At 46.6% G+C, this 24,075-nt stretch overlaps 1 protein-coding gene across 1 annotated transcript in view; it reads right to left on the bottom strand.

Moving 5' to 3' along the window:
• SPTLC1 (serine palmitoyltransferase long chain base subunit 1) overlaps positions 1 to 24,075 on the bottom strand; it is a 324,879-nt gene that overhangs the window by 115,966 nt on the left and 184,838 nt on the right. The window contains exon 10 of the mRNA XM_069227382.1: positions 19,211 to 19,306. Within this exon, the coding sequence (XP_069083483.1) occupies positions 19,211 to 19,306 (96 nt within the window). The remainder of the gene's footprint in view (positions 1 to 19,210; positions 19,307 to 24,075) is intronic.

The raw sequence follows: 24,075 nt of genomic DNA, 5'->3' as shown, positions 1-24,075 counted from the left end.
AATAACCATCAAAGCAGTAAAAAAAAACATAATCCAAAGATTGCCAATTTTTTTTTTTTTTTAAAGAATTAAAAAAACATTAAATATTTACAATAAAGTAAAAAAAAAAAAAAAAGAATCTCATTTGTCCTACAACATACATATTTACAAATGACTATATTTTTAAAAGACAAGTACGTATATGCCATGCGGCCACAAGGAACTTGCTAACGGCATAAATCAAAGCAATCGAAGTATTGCTCTTCAAGATCCTTAAGGCGATACCAATTGTCTTATTTCCAAATTCCAACAAACTGGATAAATCCACTTGTGCCGGGGAAAAGCATACACTGGGCAAAAAAACATAACGCTATGAGTTAATTCACCTGCTATGAGCGTTATAAATTTTACTACACCAGGCCCTGTCTTTCACTTTTTCCGATTGTGCCCAACATGAAATACTCAGCATTTTTTGATGGCGGCCTTCACTTGAGACTTCTATATTGCTTTATTCTACGATGAAGATAAATACCATCTTCAACAATTAGAATTAGAAAAAAGACAGTAAAGTCTCCGACAATGCCAACATATTGTGCACATTTTTTATTTTTATTTTTTATACAGCTTTCGCCTAGTAAAGTGCACTGAAGGTGCCCAGGGCCTGTAAATCAAATGCTACTAGTGGTACTGCAGCACTGGTTGTGCCACCCACATTAAGAGCCCTGTAAAAATGGCTCAGACCTGCCACTTCTGTGTCTGTGTGCGCAGTTTTAAACTGCCAATTCGACTTGGCAAGTGTACCCACTTGGCAGGCCTAAACCTTCCCTTTTTATACAGGTAAGGCGCTTCCAAGGTAAACCCTAGGAAGCCCCATGGGCCGGGTGCAGCATATTTGAAAGGTAGGACATGTACTGGTGTGTGTTACATGTCCTAACAGTGAAATACTTCCAAATTAAATTTTCACAGTTGCAAGGCCTCTCTTAACATGTGGGCTGCTTTTAAGTAACTTTAAAGCGCAAATTCCCTTTGAGAGCAGATAGACCTATGGAGTTTAGGATCTCTGAGCTCACAATTTAAAAATACATTTTTGTGAAGTTGGTTATTGGATTGCGAGTTCGAAAATGCTACTTTTAGAAAGTAGGAATTTTCTTGCTTTAACCATTCTGTGACTATGCCTGTTTGTGAATTCCCCGTCTAGGTCACTTTGACAGCTGGCCTGTTTACACCTCTCCTCTAGACAGTGATACAAAGGGAGCTGGGGGTGTAGCCCACATTTCCTGATGAGCCATCTGAGCTAGAGTGGAGGGAGGAGTGGTCACTTACACCTGAAAGTACTGTGCCTGCCCTCACACAATGAAGTCTCCAACCCCCTGGGGTGTGTCTGGGGCCTGGCCTGGACAAGGAAAGATCTTGAAAACACTTGAGAATTTGCTTTGAAGTTTGCCAACTTCAAAGGCAAAAAGGGGTATAATTATTGGATCCAAACCCCAGACTTTTAGAACTTTTCTGGAATCAAGAGTAACCTCTGCCTAAGAGAAGAGCTGAAGAGCGGAAGGAGGAGTACTGTCCCTTTGCTTTGAACTGGCCTGCAGTTGCTAATTCTGCCTGAAAAGAGTGCAAAAGATGAACTTTGCTGTGTGTCCTGCTTGAGAAAGCTCTTTAAGGACTTGGAGTAGAGCTTGCCTCCTGTTTGAAGTCTCAGGGACATCAAAGACTTCAGTTTACTTGACCTGCAGCACTGGGAACTGTGTGTTTTGTGTTGTTCAAGAGGAGAAACTGCCGTGCCACTGCCAGCAACGCCACTAGACTGCACTGTGACCTGCAACCCTGAGCACACCAACGCAGTCATCGGATGACCTCACCAAGCCGCTGCTTACACCGTGACCTATGGGCCCCACACTCCGGCACAACCTGAGCATCCCAGACGCCACTGCTCCTGCTGACACCAGCACCACTGCTTGCACCTTGGCCTGTGGACACGAAGCAGTGTCCCGTACTGTAGCCCCGGTCCACCGATGCCAGCACCATTGACTCAAGTGTCATCACCAGGCATCCCTGCCTGCACTGTGGTCCATGGACACTGCTTGTAAGGGTCACGAAGCACCGTCCTGTCCCACACCACTGGCTTGGGCCTACAGACGACAGCGATTCAGCAGCGATGCCCCTGCCTGCACCATGACCTGGTGACATCGCGCGTCGCACCGCCCCGCTTCACACCACAGCCGTGGTCTCACCGACGCCGCTGGATGCAGTCACTGAGCAGCTGCCTGCACCATGACCTGTCGGCACTGCACGAGCATCATCCCGGTCTGCACCGCAGCCCCGACGCCAACATTCCTGACTTCATCAGCCCAGAGTTCGTTTTGCAACGTGTGTGACTTCAAGGGCCCGACGATCCCCGCACCGACACCATGACACCAGTAACGCTGCTCTCCAGATCTCATCACGAGGATCATGATGTCCTGCAATTCCAAAGGTACTGTTTGTGGGTCTTACCGACACTGTAGCTGGCCCGCGGGCAACCTGAACTGTTGGTTTTGTTGATCACGACGCCGTGATAGCCCCAGGTGGAGCTATAGACTTCAAGGAACTGTGTTTTTGAGTAAATCTTGCAGAATTCAGATTTTTTTTTTACTGTATGTTAGATTTCTAACATATCTGGTCTTGTTTTATATGGAAAATGTCACTTACCCAGTGTACATCTGTTCGTGGCACGAGACGCTGCAGATTCACATGCTGTGCATTATCCTGCCATCTAGTTTTGGGCTCTGAGTGTTACAAGTTGTTTTTCTTCGAAGAAGTCTTTTCGAGTCACGAGACCGAGGGACTCCTCCCTTTCGGCTCCATTGCGCATGGGCGTCAACTCCATCTTAGATTTTTTTCCCCGCAGAGGGTGAGGTAGGAGTTGTGAATATACTAGATGTGCCCATGGTTTGCATGTACATAATGTGTATGTAAATAATATTTATTTATAAATTTACAATTTTCATTCAACTAATAATGGCTACAGGCTCCCAGGGAGGTGGGAGGGCACATGTGAATCTGCAGTGTCTCATGCCACGAACAGATGTACACTGGGTAAGTGACATTTTCCGTTCGGTGGCATGTGTAGCTTCACATACACATGCTGTGCATAGACTAATAAGCAGTAATCTCCCCAAAAAGTGGTGGCTTAGCCTGTAGGAGTTGAAGTTGTCTGAAATAATGTTCTTAGTACAGCCTGTCCTACTGTGGCTTGTTGCGTTGTTAACACATTGTAGGAAGTTGGCTCTGTATGCACTATTTCAAAGTAAGGAATAGTATGCACAGAGTCCAAGGGTTCCCCTTAGAGGTAAGATAGTGGCAAAAAGAGATAATACTAATGCTCTATTTTGTGGTAGTGTGGTCGAGCAGTAGGCTTATCAAAGGAGTAGTGTTAAGCATTTGTTGTACATACACACAGGCAATAAATGAGGAACACACACTCAGAGACAAATCCAGCCAATAGGTTTTGTTATAGAAAAATATATTTTCTTAGTTTATTTTAAGAACCACAGGTTCAAATTCTACATGTAATATCTCATTTGAAAGGTATTGCAGGTAAGTACTTTAGGAACTTTGAATCATTACATTAGCATGTATACTTTTTACATAAAACACAATAAGCTGTTTTAAAAGTGGACTTAGTGCAATTTTCACAGTTCCTGGGGGAGGTAAGTTTTAGTTAGTTTTGTCAGGTAAGTAAATCACTTACAAGTCTCAGGTTTGGGTCCAAGGTAGCCCACCGTTGGGGGTTCAGAGCGACCCCAAAGTTACCACACCAGCAGCTCAGGGCCGGTCAGGTGCAGAGGTCAAAGAGGTGCCCAAAACACATAGGCTTCAATGGAGAGAAGGGGGTGCCCCGGTTCCGGTCTGCCAGCAGGTAAGTACCCGCGTCTTCGGAGGGCAGACCAGGGGGGTTTTGTAGGGCACCGGGGGGGACACAAGTTCACACAAAAAGTACACCCTCAGCAGCACTGGGGCGGCCGGGTGCAGTGTAGAAACAAGCGTCGGGTTTTCAATGTAAATCAATGAGAGACCAAGGGATCTCTTCAGCGTTGCAGGCAGGCAAGGGGGGGGCTCCTCGGGGTAGCCACCACCTGGGCAAGGGAGAGGGCTTCCTGGGGGTCACTCCTGCACAGGAGTTCCGTTCCTTTAGGTGCTGGGGGCTGCAGGTGCAGGGTCTTTTCCAGCCGTCGGGAAATGGAGTTCAGGCAGTCGCGGTCAGGGGGAGCCTCGGGATTCCCTCTGCAGGCGTCGCTGTGGGGGCTCAGGGGGGACAACTTTGGTTACTCACAGTCTTGGAGTCGCCGGAGGGTCCTCCCTGAGGTGTTGGTTCTCCACCAGTCGAGTCGGGGTCGCCGGGTGCAGTGTTGCAAGTCTCACGCTTCTTGCGGGGAGTTGCAGGGGTCTTTAAATCTGCTCCTTGAAACAAAGTTGCAGTGCCGCTGTCCTCGGGAGTTTCTTGTCTTTCTTGAAGCAGGGCAGTCCTCAGAGGATTCAGAGGTCGCTGGTCCCTTGGAAAGCGTCGCTGGAGCAGGTTTCTTTGGAAGGCAGGAGACAGGCCGGTGAGTCTGGGGCCAAAGCAGTTGGTGTCTTCTGTTCTTCCTCTGCAGTGGTTTTTCAGCTCAGCAGTCCTCTTCTTCTTGTAGTTTCAGGAATCTCAATTCTTAGGTTCAGGGGAGCCCTTAAATACTAAATTTAAGGGCGTGTTTAGGTCTGGGGGGTTAGTAGCCAATGGCTACTAGCCCTGAGGGTGGGTACACCCTCTTTGTGCCTCCTCCCAAGGGGAGGGGGTCACATCCCTAATCCTATTGGGGAATCCTCCATCTGCAAGATGGAGGATTCCCCAAAAGTTAGAGTCACTTCAGCTCAGGACACCTTAGGGGCTGTCCTGACTGGCCAGTGACGACTCCTTGTTATTCTCATTATTCTCTCCGGCCTTGCCGCCAAAAGTGGGGGCCGTGGCCGGAGGGGGCGGGCAACTCCACTAGCTGGAGTGTCCTGCGGTGCTGGCACAAAGGGGTGAGCCTTTGAGGCTCACCGCCAGGTGTGACAGCTCCTACCTGGGGGAGGTGCTAGCATCTCCACCCAGTGCAGGCTTTGTTACTGGCCTCAGAGTGACAAAGGCACTCTCCCCATGGGGCCAGCAACATGTCTCGGTTGTGGCAGGCTGCTGGAACCAGTCAGCCTACACAGATAGTCGATTAAGGTTTCAGGGGGCATCTCTAAGGTGCCCTCTGGGGTGTATTTTACAATAAAATGTACACTGGCATCAGTGTGCATTTATTGTGCTGAGAAGTTTGATACCAAACTTCCCAGTTTTCAGTGTAGCCATTATGGTGCTGTGGAGTTCGTGTAAAACAGACTCCCAGACCATATACTCTTATGGCTACCCTGCACTTACAATGTCTAAGGTATTGCTTAGACACTGTAGGGGCACAGTGCTCATGCACTGGTGCCCTCACCTATGGTATAGTGCACCCTGCCTTAGGGCTGTAAGGCCTACTAGAGGGGTGACTTATCTACACCTGCATAGGCAGTGAGAGGCTGGCATGGCACCCTGAGGGGAGTGCCATGTCGGCTTACTCGTTTTGTTCTCACCAGCACACACAAGCTGGCAAGCAGTGTGTCTGTGCTGAGTGAGGGTCCCCCAGGGTGGCATAAGACATGCTGCAGCCCTTAGAGACCTTCCTTGGCATCAGGGCCCTTGGTACCAGGGGTACCATTTACAAGGGACTTATCTGGATGCCAGGGTGTGCCAATTGTGGAATCAAAAGTACAGGTTAGGGAAAGAACACTGGTGCTGGAGCCTGGTTAGCAGGCCTCAGCACACTTTCAATCAAGTCAGCATCAGTATCAGGCAAAAAGTGGGGGGTAACTGCAACAGGGAGCCATTTCTTTACACACATCTACACAGTAATGCTTAGTGAATGTATGAGGCGTAGACCAGGTGGCTTCCTTACAAATTTCTGACATAGGTATATTCCCCAGAAAAGCCACTGTGGTGCCTTTTTTCCTAGTGGAATGTGCTCTTGGTGTAATAGGTAGATCTCTTTTTGCTTTAATATAGCAAGTTTGAATACATTTACCTATCCATCTGGCAATGCCTTGTTTGGATATAGGATTACCTGCATGAGGTTTTTGGAAGGCTACGAACAATTGTTTTGTCTTGCGAAATTGTTTTGTTCTGTCAATGTAATACATTAGTACTCTTTTTATGTTTAATGTATGTAAGGCTCTTTCGGCTACTGGTTGTGGAAAGAAGACTGGGAGTTCCATTGTTTGGTTTAGGTGGAATGGTGATATGACCTTTGGTAGGAATTTGGGATTTGTACGGAGAACCACTTTATGTTTATGTATTTGTATGAAGGGTTCTTGTATAGTAAATGCTTGTATCTCACTTACTCTTCTAAGTGATGTGATAGCTATTAGAAAGGCTACTTTCCAAGTTAAGTATTGCATTTAACAAGAGTGCATGGGTTCAAATGGTGGTCCCATGAGTCGTGTTAATACAATATTAAGGTTCCACGAAGGTACTGGTGGTGTTCTCGGGGGTATGATTCTTTTTAGTCCCTCCATAAATGCTTTGATGGCTGGGATTCTAAAAAGCGATGTTGAATGTGTAATCTGCAAATAGGCAGATATTGCTGTGAGATGTATTTTAATTGAAGAGAATGCTAGCTTAGACTTTTGTAAGTGTAATAAGTAGCTTACAATGTCCTTTGCAGAAGCCTGTAGTGGTTGAATTTGATTAGTGTGGCAGTAGAAAACAAACTTTTCCATTTGTTTGCGTAACAATGTCTTGTAGTAGATTTTCTAGCTTGTTTAATGACCTCCATACATTCTTGTGTAAGGTCCAAGTGTCCAAATTCTAAGACTTCAGGAGCCAGATTGCTAGATTGAGCAATGCTGGATTCTGGTGTCTGATCTGTTGTTTGTGTTGAGTTAACAGATCTGGTATGTTTGGTAACTTGATGTGAGGTACTACTGATAAATCCAACAGTGTTGTGTACCACGGTTGGCGCTATGAGTATTAGTTTGAGTTTGTTGACCAGATAAGGAATGAGTGGGAGAGGGGGGAAAAGCGTAAGCAAATATCCTTGACCAACTGATCCATAGTGCATTGCCCTTGGCTTGAGGGTGTGGGTACCTGGACGCGAAGTTTTGGCATTTTGCGTTTCCTTTTGTTGCGAATAGGTCTATGTTTGGTGTTCCCCAGCGGAGGAAGTGATCCTGTAGGATCTGGGGATGAATTGCCCATTCATGAGTTTGCTGGTGATCCACTGAGATTGTCTACTAATTGGTTCTGAATGCCTGGGATGTATTGTGCTATTAGGTGAATGTGATTGTGAATTGCCCAACGCCATATTTTTTGTGCTAAGAGACACAGTTGTGATGAGTGTGTCCCTCCTTGTTTGTTGAGATAATACATTGTTGTCATGTTGTCGGTTTTGACAAGAATGTGTTTGTGGGCTATTAGTGGTTGAAATGCTTTTAATGCTAGAAACTCTGCCAACAGTTCAAAATGATTTATGTGGAGCTGTTTTTGTTGATTGTCCCATTGTCCTTGTATGCTGTGCCTGATGAGGTGTGCTCCCCACCCCATCATGGAAGCATCTGTTGTGATCACATCTTGAGGCACTGGGTCCTGGAATGGCCGCCCTTGGTTTAAATTTATAGTGTTCCACCATTGAAGCGAGAAGTGTGTCTGGCGGTCTATCAACACTAGATCTTGGAGTTGACCCTGTGCTTGTGTCCATTGTTTTGCTAGGCACTGTTGTAAAGGCTGCATGTGTAACCTTGTATTTGGGACAATGGCTATGCATGAAGACATCATGCCTAAAAGTTTCATTACAAACCGTACTGGGTAGTGTTGGTTTGGCTGTATGCTTAATGTTATATTTTGGAACGCTTGGACCCTTTGTGGACTTGGAGTGGCAATCGCTTTTTGTGTGTTGAGTGTTGCTCCCAAGTATTGTTGTATTTGGGATGGCTGCAGATGGGATTTCTGGTAATTTATCGAAAAAACTAGTTTGTGCAGAGTTTCTATAACGTATTGCGTGTGAAGAAGACACTTGAGTGTTGGTTTTTATTAGCCAGTCGTCTAAGTATGGGAATACATGCATGTGCTGTCTCCTTATGTGAGATACTACTACTGCAAGGCATTTTGTGAATACCCTTGGGGCTGTTATCCCGAACGGTAACACTTTGAATTGATAGTGTACGCCGTGTATTACAAACCTTAAGTATTTTCTGTGAGAAGGATGGATGGGTATGTGAAAGTAGGCATCCTTGAGATCTAATGTTGACATGTAGTCCTCCTTTTTTAGTGAGGGAACCACGTCTTGAAGTGTTACCATGTGGAAGTGATCTGACTTGATGAAGAGATTCAGTGTTCTGAGGTCTAGAATAGGTCGTAACGTTTTGTCTTTCTTTGGAATTAGGAAATATAGTGAGTAGACTCCTGTTCCTTTCTGATGGTTGGGTACTAACTCTATTGCTTGTTTTTGTAATAATGCTTGCCCCTCTATTTGTAATAGGTATAAGTGTTGTTTGGACATATTGTGTGCCCTTGGGGGCACATTTGGCGGGAACTCTGAATTCTATGCAATAACCATGTTGGATAATGGCTAGGACCCATGCGTCCGTAGTAATGTGTGTCCAGTTTTGATAGTATACGGTAAGTCTCCCCCCCACTGGTGTTAAGTGCTGGGGTTTTCTGACATCGAAGTCACTGTTTGGTTTGGCTTGTTTTAGGTGTCTGGAACTTTCCCCTTCCTCTTGGGAATTGTCCACCTCTATATGAGCCACGAAACCCTCCCCTCTGGTATTGTGCCTGATAGGTGGGTCTGGTTTGCTAGGTGGAAGGCTCTGGTGTTTGCGTTCGAAACCCCCCTCTACATTGTGGCTTTCTAAATGTGCCTCCGCCCTGTGGGGAGTAGAGCGTGCCCATGGCTTTGGCCGTGTGTGTCCTTCTTTAATTTTTCAATTGCCGTGTCCACTTCCGGGCCAAACAATTGTTTCTGGTTAAAAGGCATGTTCAAGACTGCTTGCTGGATTTCTGGCTTGAATCCAAAGCTTCGTAACCATACATGCCTGCGAATGGTTACCGCAGTGTTGACTGTTCGTGCTGCCGTGTCTGCAGAGTCTAATGCAGACCTTTTTTGGTTGTTGGATATTGCTTGTCCTTCTTCCACAACCTGCTGGGCACGTTTCTGGTGTTCTTTGGGCAAGTGTTGTATAATGTGTTGCATCTCGTCCCAGTGTGCCCTGTCGTAGCGAGCAAGTAGGGCTTGTGAGTTTGCGATCCGCCATTGATTGGCTGCCTGTGCTGCTACTCGTTTGCCCGCTGCATCAAACTTCCTACTCTCTGTCAGGCGGTGGAGCGTCTCCTGACGATTGAGAGTTTGCCCTCTTTCTTGCTGCTCCTACAATCACCGAGTCTGGTGTAAGTTGCTGTGTTATAAACACAGGATCCGTTGGGGGAGGCTTGTATTTTTTCTCCACCCTAGGCGTGATAGCCCTTCCTTTAACTGGCTCCTGGAATACCTGTTTTGCATGTTTGAGCATGCCCGGGAGCATTGGCAGACTCTGGTAGGAAGTGTGGGTGGATGCCAAGGTGTTGAACAGGAAATCATCCTCTATTGGCTCAGAGTGCATTGCTACATTGTGGAATGTAGCTGTCCTTGATAGTACCTGCGTATATGCAGTACTGTCCTCTGGATGGGACGGCTTTGTTGGGTAACAGTCCGGACTGTTGTCTGATACTGGTGCATCATACAAGTCCCATGCATCCGGATCATCCTGCGTCATCCCTGTATGCGTAGGTGGCTGCATTGGAGGTGTTCCCACCGGAGACAACTGTTGGTGAGTGTAGTGGGGAAGGTTGTGGCGAATAACTTGGTGGTGGTGTTTTTTCTCTGGCCAACTTCGCCTTTGGCTGCATTTCTGACTCTTGAAATGCCAGTTTTCTTTTCGTTTTAATAGGAGGAAGAGTTTGTATTTTACCAGTCTCTTTCTGGATATGCAACCTCCTTTGCGTATGGTCTGGCTCAACCATACTTATTTCCTGCTCAAATCTGTGTTTTTCATGCATTTGGCTGGAAAGTCCTTGCTCTTCTGTGTAAGAGCTTCTTTTTGGCTCCGAAGCCGCTTTTTTCTGTACAGATGCTTCTGAAAATGTCTTTCGGGTCAGACGATATTTGTCTCACTTTGGGTGAGTCGAACTCTTGGTGTCGAGATCGTTCGGTGCGGAATCTCAGCCGGAGTCTGAAGTCTTCGGCAAATCTCTGGCCTTTTTCTGTGCCGATGTTTGGTCACCTTCTTTTCGATGGGTTAAGCCATGGCCTGCTGGCGGTGGCGTCCCCTTGGCCTTAACGATCATTGTATGAGTTTTGGACGGGGCAGTTTTACTCACTGTTTTCTGCATCGTTGTGGTTCGCTCACTTTCGGAATCGTCAGAGTCCATCCCCTGGATGGAAATTCTTTCCTCCTCCTCGGCGTCGAGTTGTTCTCTTGGTGTCGACGCCATTTGTGGTCTTCTCGCTCGTCTATCAAGAAGGGTCTTTTTTGACCGAAATGCTCGACAGGCCTCACAAGTATCCTCCCTGTGTTCTGGTGATAAACACAGATTACAGACCAGGTGTTGGTCTGTATAAGGATACTTCGAGTGGCACTTCGGACAGAAGCGGAAGGGGGTCTGATCCATTAGTCTTCGTCGATGGATGTATTCAGGCCGACCAGGCCCCGCTGATGAGCGGAAGACCCGAAGGGCCGCCGGAGCGGATCTGCGATCGGTGCCGATACACTAACAATAACACTAACCCGTTACAGAGCTAGAACAATACCGTCAAATTTTCGATAATTAGCTAACTTTCCCAATTCGAAATACGGAGCGAAGAGGAACACGTCCGAACCCGATGGCGGAAAGAAAACAATCTAAGATGGAGTCGATGCCCATGCGCAATGGAGCCGAAAGGGAGTCGTCCCTCGGTCTCGTGACTCGAAAAGACTTCTTCGAAGAAAAACAACTTGTAACACTCCAAGCCCAACACTAGATGGCAGGATAATGCACAGCATGTGTATCTGCAGCTACACATGCCACCGAACAGATAAATATTGGGTATTTTTCTAGAACTGGCGTGGTGACCTTTTGTAGTGTTTTCACTGTGTTACTATGCGTTATGTGCAAATGCTTTACACATTGCTTCTGAGAAAAGCCTGACTGCTCATGCCAAGCTACCAAGGGGATGAGCGGGTATCTCTCATCCTGACTAGAGTGAGGGTCCCTACTTGGACAGGGTGCAAACTTACTGCCAACTAGAGGCCCATTTCTAACAAACATAAACCAGTTAATCAATTCTCCCTTTAAAAGAACAGCTACTGTCTCTGCACAATGTAATGATGTTCTTTTCACCAACTACCAGAGCGTGAGAGGCAGAGTCAGTTCTTCCAGGTTTCAAACAGGTGAACTTCAAATTCAACAGACATCCCCACAATGGGCACTTTACTTATTGCTAGAGTCACAAATGGCTAGTTAAAATCATGGTCAATTTTCATGCTCGTTTGTGGTTATCCGTGCTGCACTGGGCTCATTATGAAGTTGATATTTTCTTATCTGCTCCCCAGATACTAGCTTTGCAAGGAATTGGGTGCCATATGATGCATACATCATGTAACAAGTGATATAACATTGTCACTTTAAAAACGTTATTGTTCCTGCAAGTGGGATTCCATCTATTCTCACACTCTTTGCAACACACAGTGACATTTGGTGCAGCAGTGTGCTTCTAACACGTATTCAAAACTCACACCTCACACATCAGGTGCCATAGGCAAGACTACAAACAGAATCCTTTCAGCCATGCACTCCATCGGTAGGGTACTTCATCGAGTTTCTGTGTTCTATATGACCTTGTAAAAGTTAAATTACTCTCACACTTACACAAACCCCTACGAGTTTTTGAATGAGTTTGCATTTGACTCTTTCCTCTGGGGTGCGGGGAAGGGACAGAATATCTCACATTACAGTACTGAACAGATCTCAAAACGTTCAGTCCTTGCACAGCACGGAGTGTGAAAACTGACAGATGAAATCTGCATGGTCAGTCTATAGAAACAGTGCATTAATAGTTGACATATATGTCTCGCTATTGAAATACTGTGAAGTACACAATTGAGTGATTACAAATAGAGAGTGGCAATGCTAGAGTTCGTATTTAGCAGGCTCAGACAGGCAGTGCCAGGCACCGGGAATTTCTCAGAAGAATGGAAGGTGGTTGCCGGTTTCGTTAGTTACTGGTTGCCGGTTTGGCCACTGGTGGCCGGGCTGCAGACCACCACTTATTTTAAACAGGTGTGGCTCTTCCATAAGGACGGAGGAGCGTCGCCCAGACGCCAGCAGCAACCGCAGCAAATCCTTTCACATGGAAGGGATAATAAACACAGTTTATTATCCCTTCCTTATGAAAGGGGCGGGGCACTGGGGTTAACAAGCAGAGGGGAGTGCACGATTATGCGTTTGGCCGGCAGTCTCGGAGTGGCCAAACACGCATGCACAAATGGTTCTCTACAGCCCAGCAACACAGCTGCTGGGCTGGAGAGAGCCTGCACAGGCTCCCAGTCTGCCTGGCAGTGCCCTAGCTGGATGCTCCCAGCCAATCCTGATGCTGCTTTGGGCCGTGTCAGGATTCGCCACAGGGCAGGCTGGGAGTCTGTGCCTGCGTGCAGTGACGACACAGGAGAGCGGAGTGGAGCATCAACGGAGGAGGTACGTTGTTTTAAATTTAATTAAATGTTATTACTCACCCCCACCACCCTGCGTGCCCCACCCCCAGGAATCCCCACGAGCCACGACTGATTTTAAACTGGCCCACTTTCCAACCTCTCAGGAGTATTTGGCACCAATGCACTGCAGCTGGCTGCTGGCACCGACGCAGCCCGAGTCGGATTGAACTAAGCACAGTTCTGTCTTTTTTTTCCACGGCAGTAATCGTGAAAGTCAAAGTCAACTGCACTCTGCAGGGCTCACTGGTCACAGATGGCATTGAATAGTAGCCCCAGTAAAGGTGGCAGCAGACCTCACACCAGCAGCGCCTGCATCTAAGGGTGATCGTAACTGGGAGCTATTAAATAAGCCACCCGACCTAGGCATCAGTGTATAAAACGACAGCCCTTTCACTAGAGCTGGGTGGTGTTAATCCATTATAGATTATTCAATCGTGATAAAAAAATACATGCATTAATGTAGAGACTGCTTCCGGACAGCAAAAATCATATGACAGTCAATGTGTTGAAAACAGATTGGGAAAATAGTGATTTTCAACTTTTTGCTCTTGTACTTGTCAACTTGCGACCAAAAATGACTCAGAGAGAAGTTCATCTGCTGCCCACAAATTGAGACAAGTGGGCATTTAGAGTACACTGGGTAAAATCGAACAAGAAGCCAAAGCACTCAGCAGCAGCGTACAACTGCAGTCAGCGTCCTGCCCTCAAAATTCCTTGTAAACTGCATTTCTGACACTTGCAGCTTTGTTTTGGTTTATCCTGCTCTGCTCTCATCAATTCAACCTTAAGTAAAAACAGCATTTTTGCCTCGCATTTCAACAAAGCTCTAATGAAGATTAAGATAAGCAATGTCCTGAGTGCTGGCAGGGAAGGGCACTGGAGAGAGCGAACTTTCCAGGCAGCAGCTGACTGAACTGGCAAATTTTCACTGGAAAGTTTTGTGCAGATTTGTAAAGCAGGTGCCAAAGATATAGGCAAGTAATAAATCACTTTTTATTTAGAAACAAGGTCCTAACTATAACTACCTAGTGGCGACCTGTTAAGAGTTATGTCAAGTAACTATAACACGTGCCCCTAAGGTAACTATAACCCGCTCCCCCACCATGCAGTTTTTTTTACAAAAAGGTTACTGCAAATATTACAATGTTATTAATGATGTCATGAGTGCCGTAATTTGTGGAGTTATTAGCAGTACATGGCAAGGCCCCGAGGCCAACCGCCTATAAGCATCCAACCTTGCACCATGCATGGCCTTCGCGCCTGTGCGCAGTGGGGGTTGCCCACAAGGCCTGGCCTGCAGCCAGTCCCTTCAGCCAGCCCTACTCTGCACATGGCCCATTGGGCCGGCCTGCCTGCCTGCCTCTCTGTGTCTTAGTGGGAGCATCTGTGTCTGCGCAGGTCTGTGAGTGGCTGCATGAGGGTGTCAGTGGGTCTGTGAGTGGGTGCAAGGAGGGAAGGGACTACGGATACACCTGGAGTCAAACCCTCAACTCTCAGTGCGAAGGTCCATGACCTTCACCATTCTGCTATATTATATATATATATATATATATATTTTTTTTTTTTTTTTTTTTCACTTTACAGGCTATGTGGGACCACGGGGAGGTTGGGGGGAGCCTCAAGGTCTCCCTCACTGTCCCACCTGATTTTTTTATTTTTATTTTTTGCCTTTAAGGGCTATCTGGTACCGCAGGGGGAGCCTCAATGACTCCCCAGCGGGCTCCCGCCTCCTGTTACGCAGCTGGAGATAGAAAAATTCTCACTGACTGGATCACCGTCAATGATGAGGTGATAGTTGATACAGACTTTGTAGACCAGGATGTCGCCATCATCATTTTTGTCGTTGAAGTGACTAATGCCACCATCGTCACTGGCAAGGATGAGGTCGACGTGGATGTAGCCACCAACAGAGGCCATCGATGGCGGGTCTGTTGACAAACAGATTCTTTCCAATGAGGCAGTCTCACTAGGAGTCACAGGCATAGAGGATGAAGAGAAGAGTTTTTTATGAGAAGGACTTACTTCCTTTTTGCTAGATCTTTTACACCCAGAATCCTTTGAAAGAGATTTTAATTTTTTCGGACCCTTTTCCAATGAGGTAGATCCCTCATTTTTGTGTTTTCTCTCCCCTGAGGAACACCTGTGTCCCTCATCATCAGATCCAGAGTCTGATGGGGTCTTTCTCTTCTGGAGCCAGAAGAGAAGCCTGGCTTCTTTGTCTTTCAGTGTCTTTGCAGAACAAGTTCTGCAATGTTTGCCTTCTTTAGGGTTATAAGGGGGGATAAGCAGTAAAATCATTCTTTATGGGGCTCTTCAGAAGTATGGCCCTCATTATGGGTTGGGCGGGCGGCAAGGCCAAACTCGCACCACCATCTGACCCCGCCAGTGCAGCCAGAACACTGCCGGCCCTATTGCAAGTTTTCTGCTGGGTCGGCGGGCGGAAACGCCATCACAGTGGGAAACAGGCTCTTAACATTGATGCCGGCGAAAATGTGGTGGGTGCAGCAGTACCCGCCGCGCTTTCCACTGCCTGTAATTTGGGCAGTGGAAAGCACCTCAGGGCTGTCCATGGGGGCCGCTGCACTGCCTATGCCAACTGCATGAGCAGTGCAGGGGGCCCATGACAACCCTATTCGGCCAGCCTTTCCATGGCGGCCCAACCGCCATGAAAAGGCTGGCGGATTGGGGAGTCGTAATCCCCCAGGGTGGATTACAACCGCCAAGGTCGTCAGGCTGTCGACTGGCAGCAACCTGGCGGTGTAGGCGGTCTGACCGTGGCGGGTCCGTGGCAGTCGGACCACCACCACCGCACGGTCCGACCGTCATGGCGAGTCTGGGTTTACCGCAAGTCTTACAGGGCCGGATAAGCCTTTTTAGATCCCCCCCAAAATGCTGTTAAGGAATGGATACAATACAATACCTCAGAGTTGCTTGAAGATTCGAAAAATGCCTTTCAGGAAGAAGGTAGAGGTAAAATGTTGACTAAGCATAGGAGCAGAGCATGGTGTGCGGTTAGAAATCTGAGGTATGGTGGCACTGCAGGGGACGAGAGCTTCAGGGACTGGTCTCTGATTGGCTGGAGCTTTGCTCTATTAAAACAATGTTAATTGGTTAAAAATGTTAATTGAATTCGCTATAGCTGCTAATGCTATGAATAGCACTGCTTGGTATAATTACCATGGGACTCCCACTATGGCAACAGGGAAGATTCAAGCATGTGAATTTATAAAAGTTTAAATACTGGAGAAGAACAAGCATCCATGTAGCAGCTTGGCAAATGTCAAATATCAGAACACCTCTAGGCAAGGCCAGGCTTACAGCCTTTGCCCTTCTAGAGTAAGCTTGAAGGCCCGCAGGACGCTTCTGGGCCAGAGCATAGCAGTTTTTAATGCAAAGTATAATGCACGTCAATAAGTTCAGTTTCTGGAATGTTTTTCATGCATCTGCCCTGTCAAACCCAAACAAGAGGTGATCATACACCCTATCTCCTTAGCCCTACCAACATGAACACCCCATGGTGGATGTTGGTGCAGCGAGGTAAGGTGAAAGGCAGGACCATTAACTGAAAAAGCTCTAACCATATTTCAAATCAGGCGAAATCAAAGACTGCAAGACTTACACAGGAAAAAACATCAAGTAAATCAAAGGACCCAATCCATTCTCCAGGATCCAAGACTGCCAAGATCTGAACCAACATCAGCATTTTTAACTGGTCCTTCCTGCAGAAGGTGTTCAGAAACCTGAAATCTAATATCAACCTCAGTCCCCCATGATCCTTGAGTACTAAGATGTACTGGAAGTAGCATACTGTGCCCCTCTCCGCCTCAGGTGTCACTTCAATCAATCACACCGTTTGGCAAGCAGCATCTGCTCCTTTCTGGCTAGGATGACGACATGGTTCACAGATACCGAGCAACAAACTAAAGGAATAAAAGGGGTGGACAAAACAGGAAGAGTGTGACTAAAATTAACAAAGTGAAGGGCAGAGTGTCATCTTTAAGTCCCATATGAGCATGGGAGGGTCAACTAAATTGGCTGGATGGTAGCTGAGGAGGAGGAGAACTGATATCTTCTTGTGGCCAGGACCTCCGCCACCACCTATCCACTCAGGGCCACAAGAGCCTGTCCAGGTTGCTAGACAGGCTGAGAGAACAGTCTCTGCCAGTGGGCCAGACCCTTTTTACCTATTGAACTTCTGGTACTGAGGTGGAACTGGCAAGCCTGGAAAAGTAACCCAGGGAGAGACTGTAGCTCAGCAGTCTTCAAAGCATTATGATCCACCTTCACAGCAAAGATCCTGGCTTTGACAAATGGCATGACTATCATGATGCTTGGAGGTTTCTGGATAACCCAGCAGCATGCATCCAAGTAAGTTGTCTGATGACACTGGTGCCTGTGACACATCTAATACTGTGGAGTGTCCACACCAGCCCTAACAATACATCGGCTCACATCCTGGCTGTAATGAACCGTTTGAACAAAGGATAACCTCAGGGAGATTAGGCACGATCTTGTAACAATGACCCAGAAAACATGCATATCACAGCCCAAGAGGCATACTACACTGAATGACAACAGGGTCAAACTGGTGGAAGGAAAGAATGGAAGGTGGTTTGGCAACAACACCAACCTTATTGGACTCCCTACTGGACAAGCTCTCGGGAAAGCACTGCTCGCAGAAGCTGGAACAACAAGACATTCCGAAGTCGGATGTTGCACTAGGAAGAACTGGTACCTAGGAACAGGCCAGTGGAGGCGAGTGATCAGGCAACTCATCGGTGGAGCAGTAGTCTGGATGAGGTTGCCATAAAAGCATCAGTCAGGGCTTAGTTGAATGGCAGCAAGAACTCAATAGTGAATGGTCCATGTTGCAAAATGTTAGTCAGTAAGTGCACTCCACTGTCGGCCACTGTAAATAAAAACCCTGCAGCCTTTCATACAACCATACCAAAGGATCCACTTCAGGACCCAATTCAGTTTCAGGAAGAGTGGCCAAAACCACTTGCATTACTAAGTTCAAGGTAGAGGACAGCTTCAGTATAATAAAGGGGGAGAGGAGGGAGGGGCACACTGTCTGCCTCCTCATCATCTTCGTTGTGGGGAACCTGTTTGAGTACTTCAAAATCAGAACTAAAAATGTCTTTCAACGTCAAATAGTACTGACATAGAGCCAAAGGAATCCTCTCAAGCCATATGCTGTGCTTTAATTACTTTAATTACTTTATATCACAACAGAGGTCGATATAAGCCTGAAGCCTGCAATGGATTAGACACCAGTACCAATTTCAGCATTGCCAGCAAGGCCTTGAGCTAAGGGGTCAAGATATGGCTCACCACCGGAAGAGGCTGACCGGAGTCACTTGGTACCAGGGGAAGGGGCCCTCTCTGTTAAGTTTAACTAGAGGTTCAGACAGATCCACGGCTTCTAGAGACATGCCAGAGGGACTCGCAACCACCCAAACAACTCCCACATTGCCTCCTTAAAGGTCAGACAGAGCCAATGATGGCCTAGGAAATGCGAGCCGCTTCAACTTCAACCTCAGAATTGGGTCTGTCTCAAATGATGCCATTAAAGTCTGAGTTTTTGAATGTCGATTGCTTGACATCTCCCTGGAGCAGAGGCAGCAAAACTGAAATGAATCCTAATTGGTCTTCTTGTGCTTGCGTCAACACTTTTGACATCTTTGTGGACTTACCGGAGGACAGTGACCAGGACCAGTCTCAAGTCGCGAACTGGACTAGTTTTGATTCTTGTGCTCAGTGACAAAGCTTGGCTTTAGGCTTTGGATGCTGCAGGAAAAATCTGTCGCTGGCCTTCGAGTCGTGTTTAGAGCCAAGGAACCAAAGACAGACGTTGTTGTGGGTCGGTGACTTATATCTGCTTGGTTCCTTTCTTTTGGAAACATTGGTAAAACACCAAAAGACTTTGGAGAAAGGTTGGTGTTGTTGACTTAGGAAGATTCAAAAGATGATGAATCTTCAGCTAGAAGTACCCTAAAGACACAATATTACATCAGCTTAGCAAAACTTTAAGCTGCAATTCATACAGGGCTTAATGATTAGGGAACAAAGTATTCTTTACAAAAAACACATCAATGCTAAAAGAATAAAATATTTAAGCCTAAAATGGGGAAAACAAAATTGACATTTTGTTTTTAGGTTAAGATTGAAAAGGAAGTCACAACCCTTTACAAGGATTCAAACTGCTGTTTAATGATGCTCCCATCCAAACTCGAAGTTAAGTTGTTCTGGCTATTTTCAGGTTACCATTATGAACAGAAACCTATTGTAAAAAAAACAACAACAAAAAAAACTGTAGCAGTCAAAAACTATCCATCCACTTGTTGACTCTACAGTTTCAGTGGTTCGCAAAAGACATAAGCACCTCCACGAATTATAAGTAAATCAATCTAAATCTGCATACCTGGTGGTCAATAACAAAGGATCGTCCACAACAGAAGCCACCAACAGAAGCAAGAGCATTCTCCATGTTTGCAATGACAAGATCTATATCCTCAATCTAAAGACAAAAGAAAGTCAATCAGAGAAACTCAAAATATTTTAATAAATGCTTGTTCGCAACTTCACTATTGCCATACATTCTTAGGCAACACATTATAGAACAGTAAACGAAACTTGGGTAATGTGCTGCCTACTGCTGTACAATCAGAAAATGGGAAAGCCTCTAAAAGTTAACTATGTTGACTGAGTATTGAAGTGGAATTACCAACTGCTAAAGAGTAGTTACTTGCCTTTGGTAATGCTCTTTCTGGTAGAGACTATCTGCAGATTCCTCCACTTTTCAATACTTGCCCAGGTGTCAGACACGATACTGCTGAAAATGTTTTGTATCCCTATGCGCTGGCAGGCAGCACCAAGCTGGACATCATTTCGCAAGGGATATGATGTGCACGGAGCTATATAGGTGTCACCCATACATGCAAACATCAGTGGTTTTCTTGATACTTCCATGCCCGCAGGTGTGGAGCAAAACATTTGTTGTGAGCAGTGTGCAGATTCCTAATTCCAGATCTTTGTGTGATGAGACCAGTTCACAGTACAAGGAGGGAGTGTTGAGGGAGAAGGGGGTCAGTAGTTCAGAAACCTGCAATTAGATAGAGTCTCTATCAGCAAGAGATTTCCCGAAGGTAACAAACTTATTCTTCTAACAGGGACTTATAATCACAGGTTCCTCACTTTTTGAATAGATACCCAAGGAATATCTCCTAGTTAGTGGAACTGGTTCAAGCCAAAATGTCCTGAAGGATCAAATGGATAAAGTGCCCTTTGTGGTAGACCTGGCTATCAAGACAACAGGCCTTAATGAACGTATGGAGTGATGACCCTGGATCACCCTGACTAATGCCTAGAACAGGCACCCTACAGGCTAACAGTCATAGCTGCTTTGGCAGAATAAGCCATCAAGTCCTCAGAGGGAAGTTTTTTTTTTTTTTACCAATGCGTAGCAGATCTAAATGCAGAGTATGCTCCAGCACAAGCTGGTCCCACTCTGCACAGCCTTGCCTTTCTTTGTTCCAATGAACCCAATAAAGAGACGATTGTCTACCCGGTGGGCTTTGGGACAATTGATACAGAAGCTGAGGGCTCCTTTCAGATCCAACTGGTGAAGCATTTCCTCCTCCTTAGGGGAGCAAGGCAGAGCGAAGAAAGGCAATGTTCCATGAAATAAAGTCCCCACTTTTAGAAGGAAGGAAGCTCAAGTTCAGAGTACCAGCTTGTCTGGGTACAAAATGGTAGAAGGCAGGTTAACAGAAAAGACCTGTAGCCTGCTGACCTGTCACACCAATGTTAAAGTGACAAAAAAAAAAATGTCTCGAGAGTGAGGTGTCTGAGGGAACAACTGTGGAAGGGCTCAAAAATCATACACATGAGGACCAAAGTTCAACTGGGGCATCCCAAAAGGCGAAGGAGGAAGCTTTTGCTGTAACTCTAAGAGGAATGGCAGAGAAACAGGAGATTTAAATTACAATGGCTGGTCTGGCAACAGTAAAATGGCCAAAGTATCCATTAATAATGCCCAAAGCAATGCTTTGCTGGGATAGGAACAACACAAACAACAAAACTTTGGACAGCTCAGCATGGAGTAGGTCAATCTATTTACATGCTCACCAAGTTGCAAACGTATCCCAATGGCAGACGTATACTGATTTGGTTGAGGGAAGCTTAGCTGCAAAGGTGACACCAACCAGTCCTATGGCAAGGTCTAAGGCACTCAACTGTCAGCGCTCAATCTTCAAGAATGGAAATGGAAGTTGAGCAGGAATTTGCATAGTTCTGGGTGCACAACCCTGCCATGCTGCTGCAACAGGAGATCCTCCAGAAGGGGCACATGCTAATGCCCAGGACTTAGGGACATTATACTCTTTGTGCCTACTTCAGAGCCACTAGAATGACTTGGGCCCAGTAAGAGCTAATCTTCTTCAGAACTTTAAGCAGTAGAAGTATAGGTAGGAAAGTGTTCAAGAGTCAGAGTTCTACATGAGGAACAAGTCTCTAACATAGAGGCCTTAGAAACTCTAACGTGCTGACAATGCAGGTTCTCTGGAATGGTGTTAAGATCAAACCAGGGTTCTCAACATTCACAGAAATACCCTGCGTCACATCTAATGTAACTGCCTTTAGTGATCCTCCACTCTGGCATTCAGGGAGCCTGCCGATGGTAGATCAATAGAAATAATCCTTGGCCAGCTAGCCACATCCAGAGATGCAAAACCTCTTAGTACAGGTTCCACGACACTATCCAGTCTGCTTGTTGCAGTACCACATGGCGGTGGTGTTGCCATAAGCACTTGCTTCCCTTTGATGGAGGACAGGAATGCTCAATGCCAAACTCTTCTCCAGAAGATTGTTATGGAGCCAGGCATTTGCAGGAGACCAGATGCTTCTGATCTCCACCTCTCCCAAATATCCACTCAACCTAGAAGCGATGCATCGGTCACCACTGAGCTCTGGGTGGAGTAATTGGAGGGATGTGCCACTGTCCTAATCACAGTTCTGTAGCCACCAGCAGCCTTCGAGTCATCCTCACTGAGATCCAGGATGGAGGTTGAAATACTGGGAATATAGCTCAAGTGCCTTGTATTCTCCAGTCCAGGGGATATGTGCGAAACTTCAGTGTCCAGAATGGCTTAAGTGAAGGAGAACGCCGGAAAAGGAGTCTGGTATGACTGACATGTTGCTAGTGAATTCCAACAATGCTAAAAGGTTTGATGTAGTATGGGGGTGGGTGACAACTGAGAGGAGCCCACCTTCAACAGCCTGTTGTTGAGCTAAGGGAATACTGGGACTCCTGAATATGTGCTGCAACAACCACCACCACCACCACTTTCTTAAACACCCGAGGGGCGCTGGTAAGGCAAGGGGGGAGCACAGCCCACTCAGAATGATCATGGTCTACTGTGAATGCAGGTAATGCTTGTGGGCTTGCAGGATAGGGATTAAGTGCCATGCAGGCCCAGGACTACCATTCAGTCTCCAGGGCCGAGGGCAAGCAAGACCTGGGCCAGGGTGAACAACTTGAACTTGTCATTTAAAGAAAGACACTGAAAGGATGAAGGTCTAACATGGGATGGAGGCCTTTGTCCTTTTTCGGCACCAGGAAGTATCAGGAATACCAACACAACCACCTTCTGGCACCAGCACCCTTTTTATGGTTCCTTTGACCTAAACATCCTGCACTTCCTGCTGCAAAGAGACAAAGATGGTCCTTAGCAATTTGGAGGATGGAAGAAGGTGCGGTGAGGGCTCAAGAAATGACAGAGTAACTGTGCTGAACAATTTGGAGGACCCCCACCCTTTCCAAAGTAATCACCTGCCACCCTGGTGTCGGATCCTGCATCTTACGGGGTGGATGTGTGCCTCAAGGGCACACTAAAGAAGTTTGAAGGGGGAGCAGCTAAGAGTGTGAAAGACGGGGCTGCCTGCTGTACCTCTGGCCCTCTCCGATGGGTACTGTGGCCATAAAAGGGCTGCGGAGATTGTTACACCGGCTGATACTGTTGGCGGTAAAAGCAGCCCTATCAAAGCCACAGAGGAGGTAAAATGGATGAAAAGGCATGAGAATAATGGCCTAAAAGGCAGCTGATGTTCACTGAATGAAGGGCCAAACATGTAGAGGAGAAGACTCTCCTAATAAAGGCATTTATTCTCTACGATTGCCTACCTGAGGAAGTAGTGGGAAAAAAGTTCCAGGCCAAAGCCTGCATCTAAAGGCTTTTATGATTGGGGTGGAGTGTAGAAAGCAGTGTCGTCTGGAGCAGGGCAATGGAATATGGTGATCTAGCAACGCACAGGCAGGCCTGAGAAAGTTTTTTGCCCATGTATACAAAAGCTAACCTGAAAGAGCCTCATTAAATGGGACTAGAAGCTCAGAACTTATCTGGCAAAGGAGCAAGACCTCCATCAGAACACTGGTTTTAACCTCCCGAGTTGGAAGGTGATGATCAGAGACCTTTGCCTCCCTTCAGTTAACCACAGCGAAGGAGGCACTTTCGCAGGTCCTAGTTGGGAGGTGGGTTGGTTGGGGGGGTGGGGGAGTAGAACATTGTCCAGACCACTGGTATCCTTGGAGAGCCTCATACCAGTTTTCCTCAGAGTACAGTTGGGTAATCCTATCTCCAGCATTATAACACTCATTGTCTGAATCTGTGCTGACTAGTTCATGAAGAATCTAAGCCTTACCTGAAGGCCATGCAGTGCGTCTGAAATCAGAAGTGCAATAAAGGGGTTACAACTCAAAAAGAAGTGCGTACAGCCTCATATAAGATTGGAATGTCACATCTCGGCATTGAGTCCACTATGGGTTGCCCGTCATCTGGGGCCCATGAAACCAGTGGATTGTGTTCCGGCGTGGGTTGCAGGGCCAAGAAGAGAACCGGATCCAGAGGGCCAAAGTGATGCTGAAGGCAACCTCACTAGCAGAAGCCACAATGGCAGAAGCCCAGATGGGAGGCCTCTCGTCTTCTTCAGGACTGCAGGGGCGCCAAAGTGAGCCGGTAACATGTCAAACAGGTGCAGCATGGTATTGAGGAGTTCCTTGAGTTGCTGCGGTGTTGCAGATGGGCCTGGAAACTCGGTTTGTCGTGAGAATAAGGTTGAAATCAACTCCTAAGTTGACTGATTTTGGGACGACACCCTGAAAGCACGATGAAACCCTTGCTCCTTCTTTGGGGAATGAGAGTGGCGGGATGGAGGTGGAGTTCTGCTTGGACTTTTTGAGCTTTTTATTTATTTTATTTTTTTCCAGAAGATCTGGAGTGCGAAGATGGC

This window comes from Pleurodeles waltl, chromosome 1_1 (genome assembly GCF_031143425.1).
Source record: "Pleurodeles waltl isolate 20211129_DDA chromosome 1_1, aPleWal1.hap1.20221129, whole genome shotgun sequence".
Classification (NCBI taxonomy): domain Eukaryota; kingdom Metazoa; phylum Chordata; class Amphibia; order Caudata; family Salamandridae; genus Pleurodeles; species Pleurodeles waltl.
This window is presented reverse-complemented; position numbering and strand designations above follow the sequence as displayed.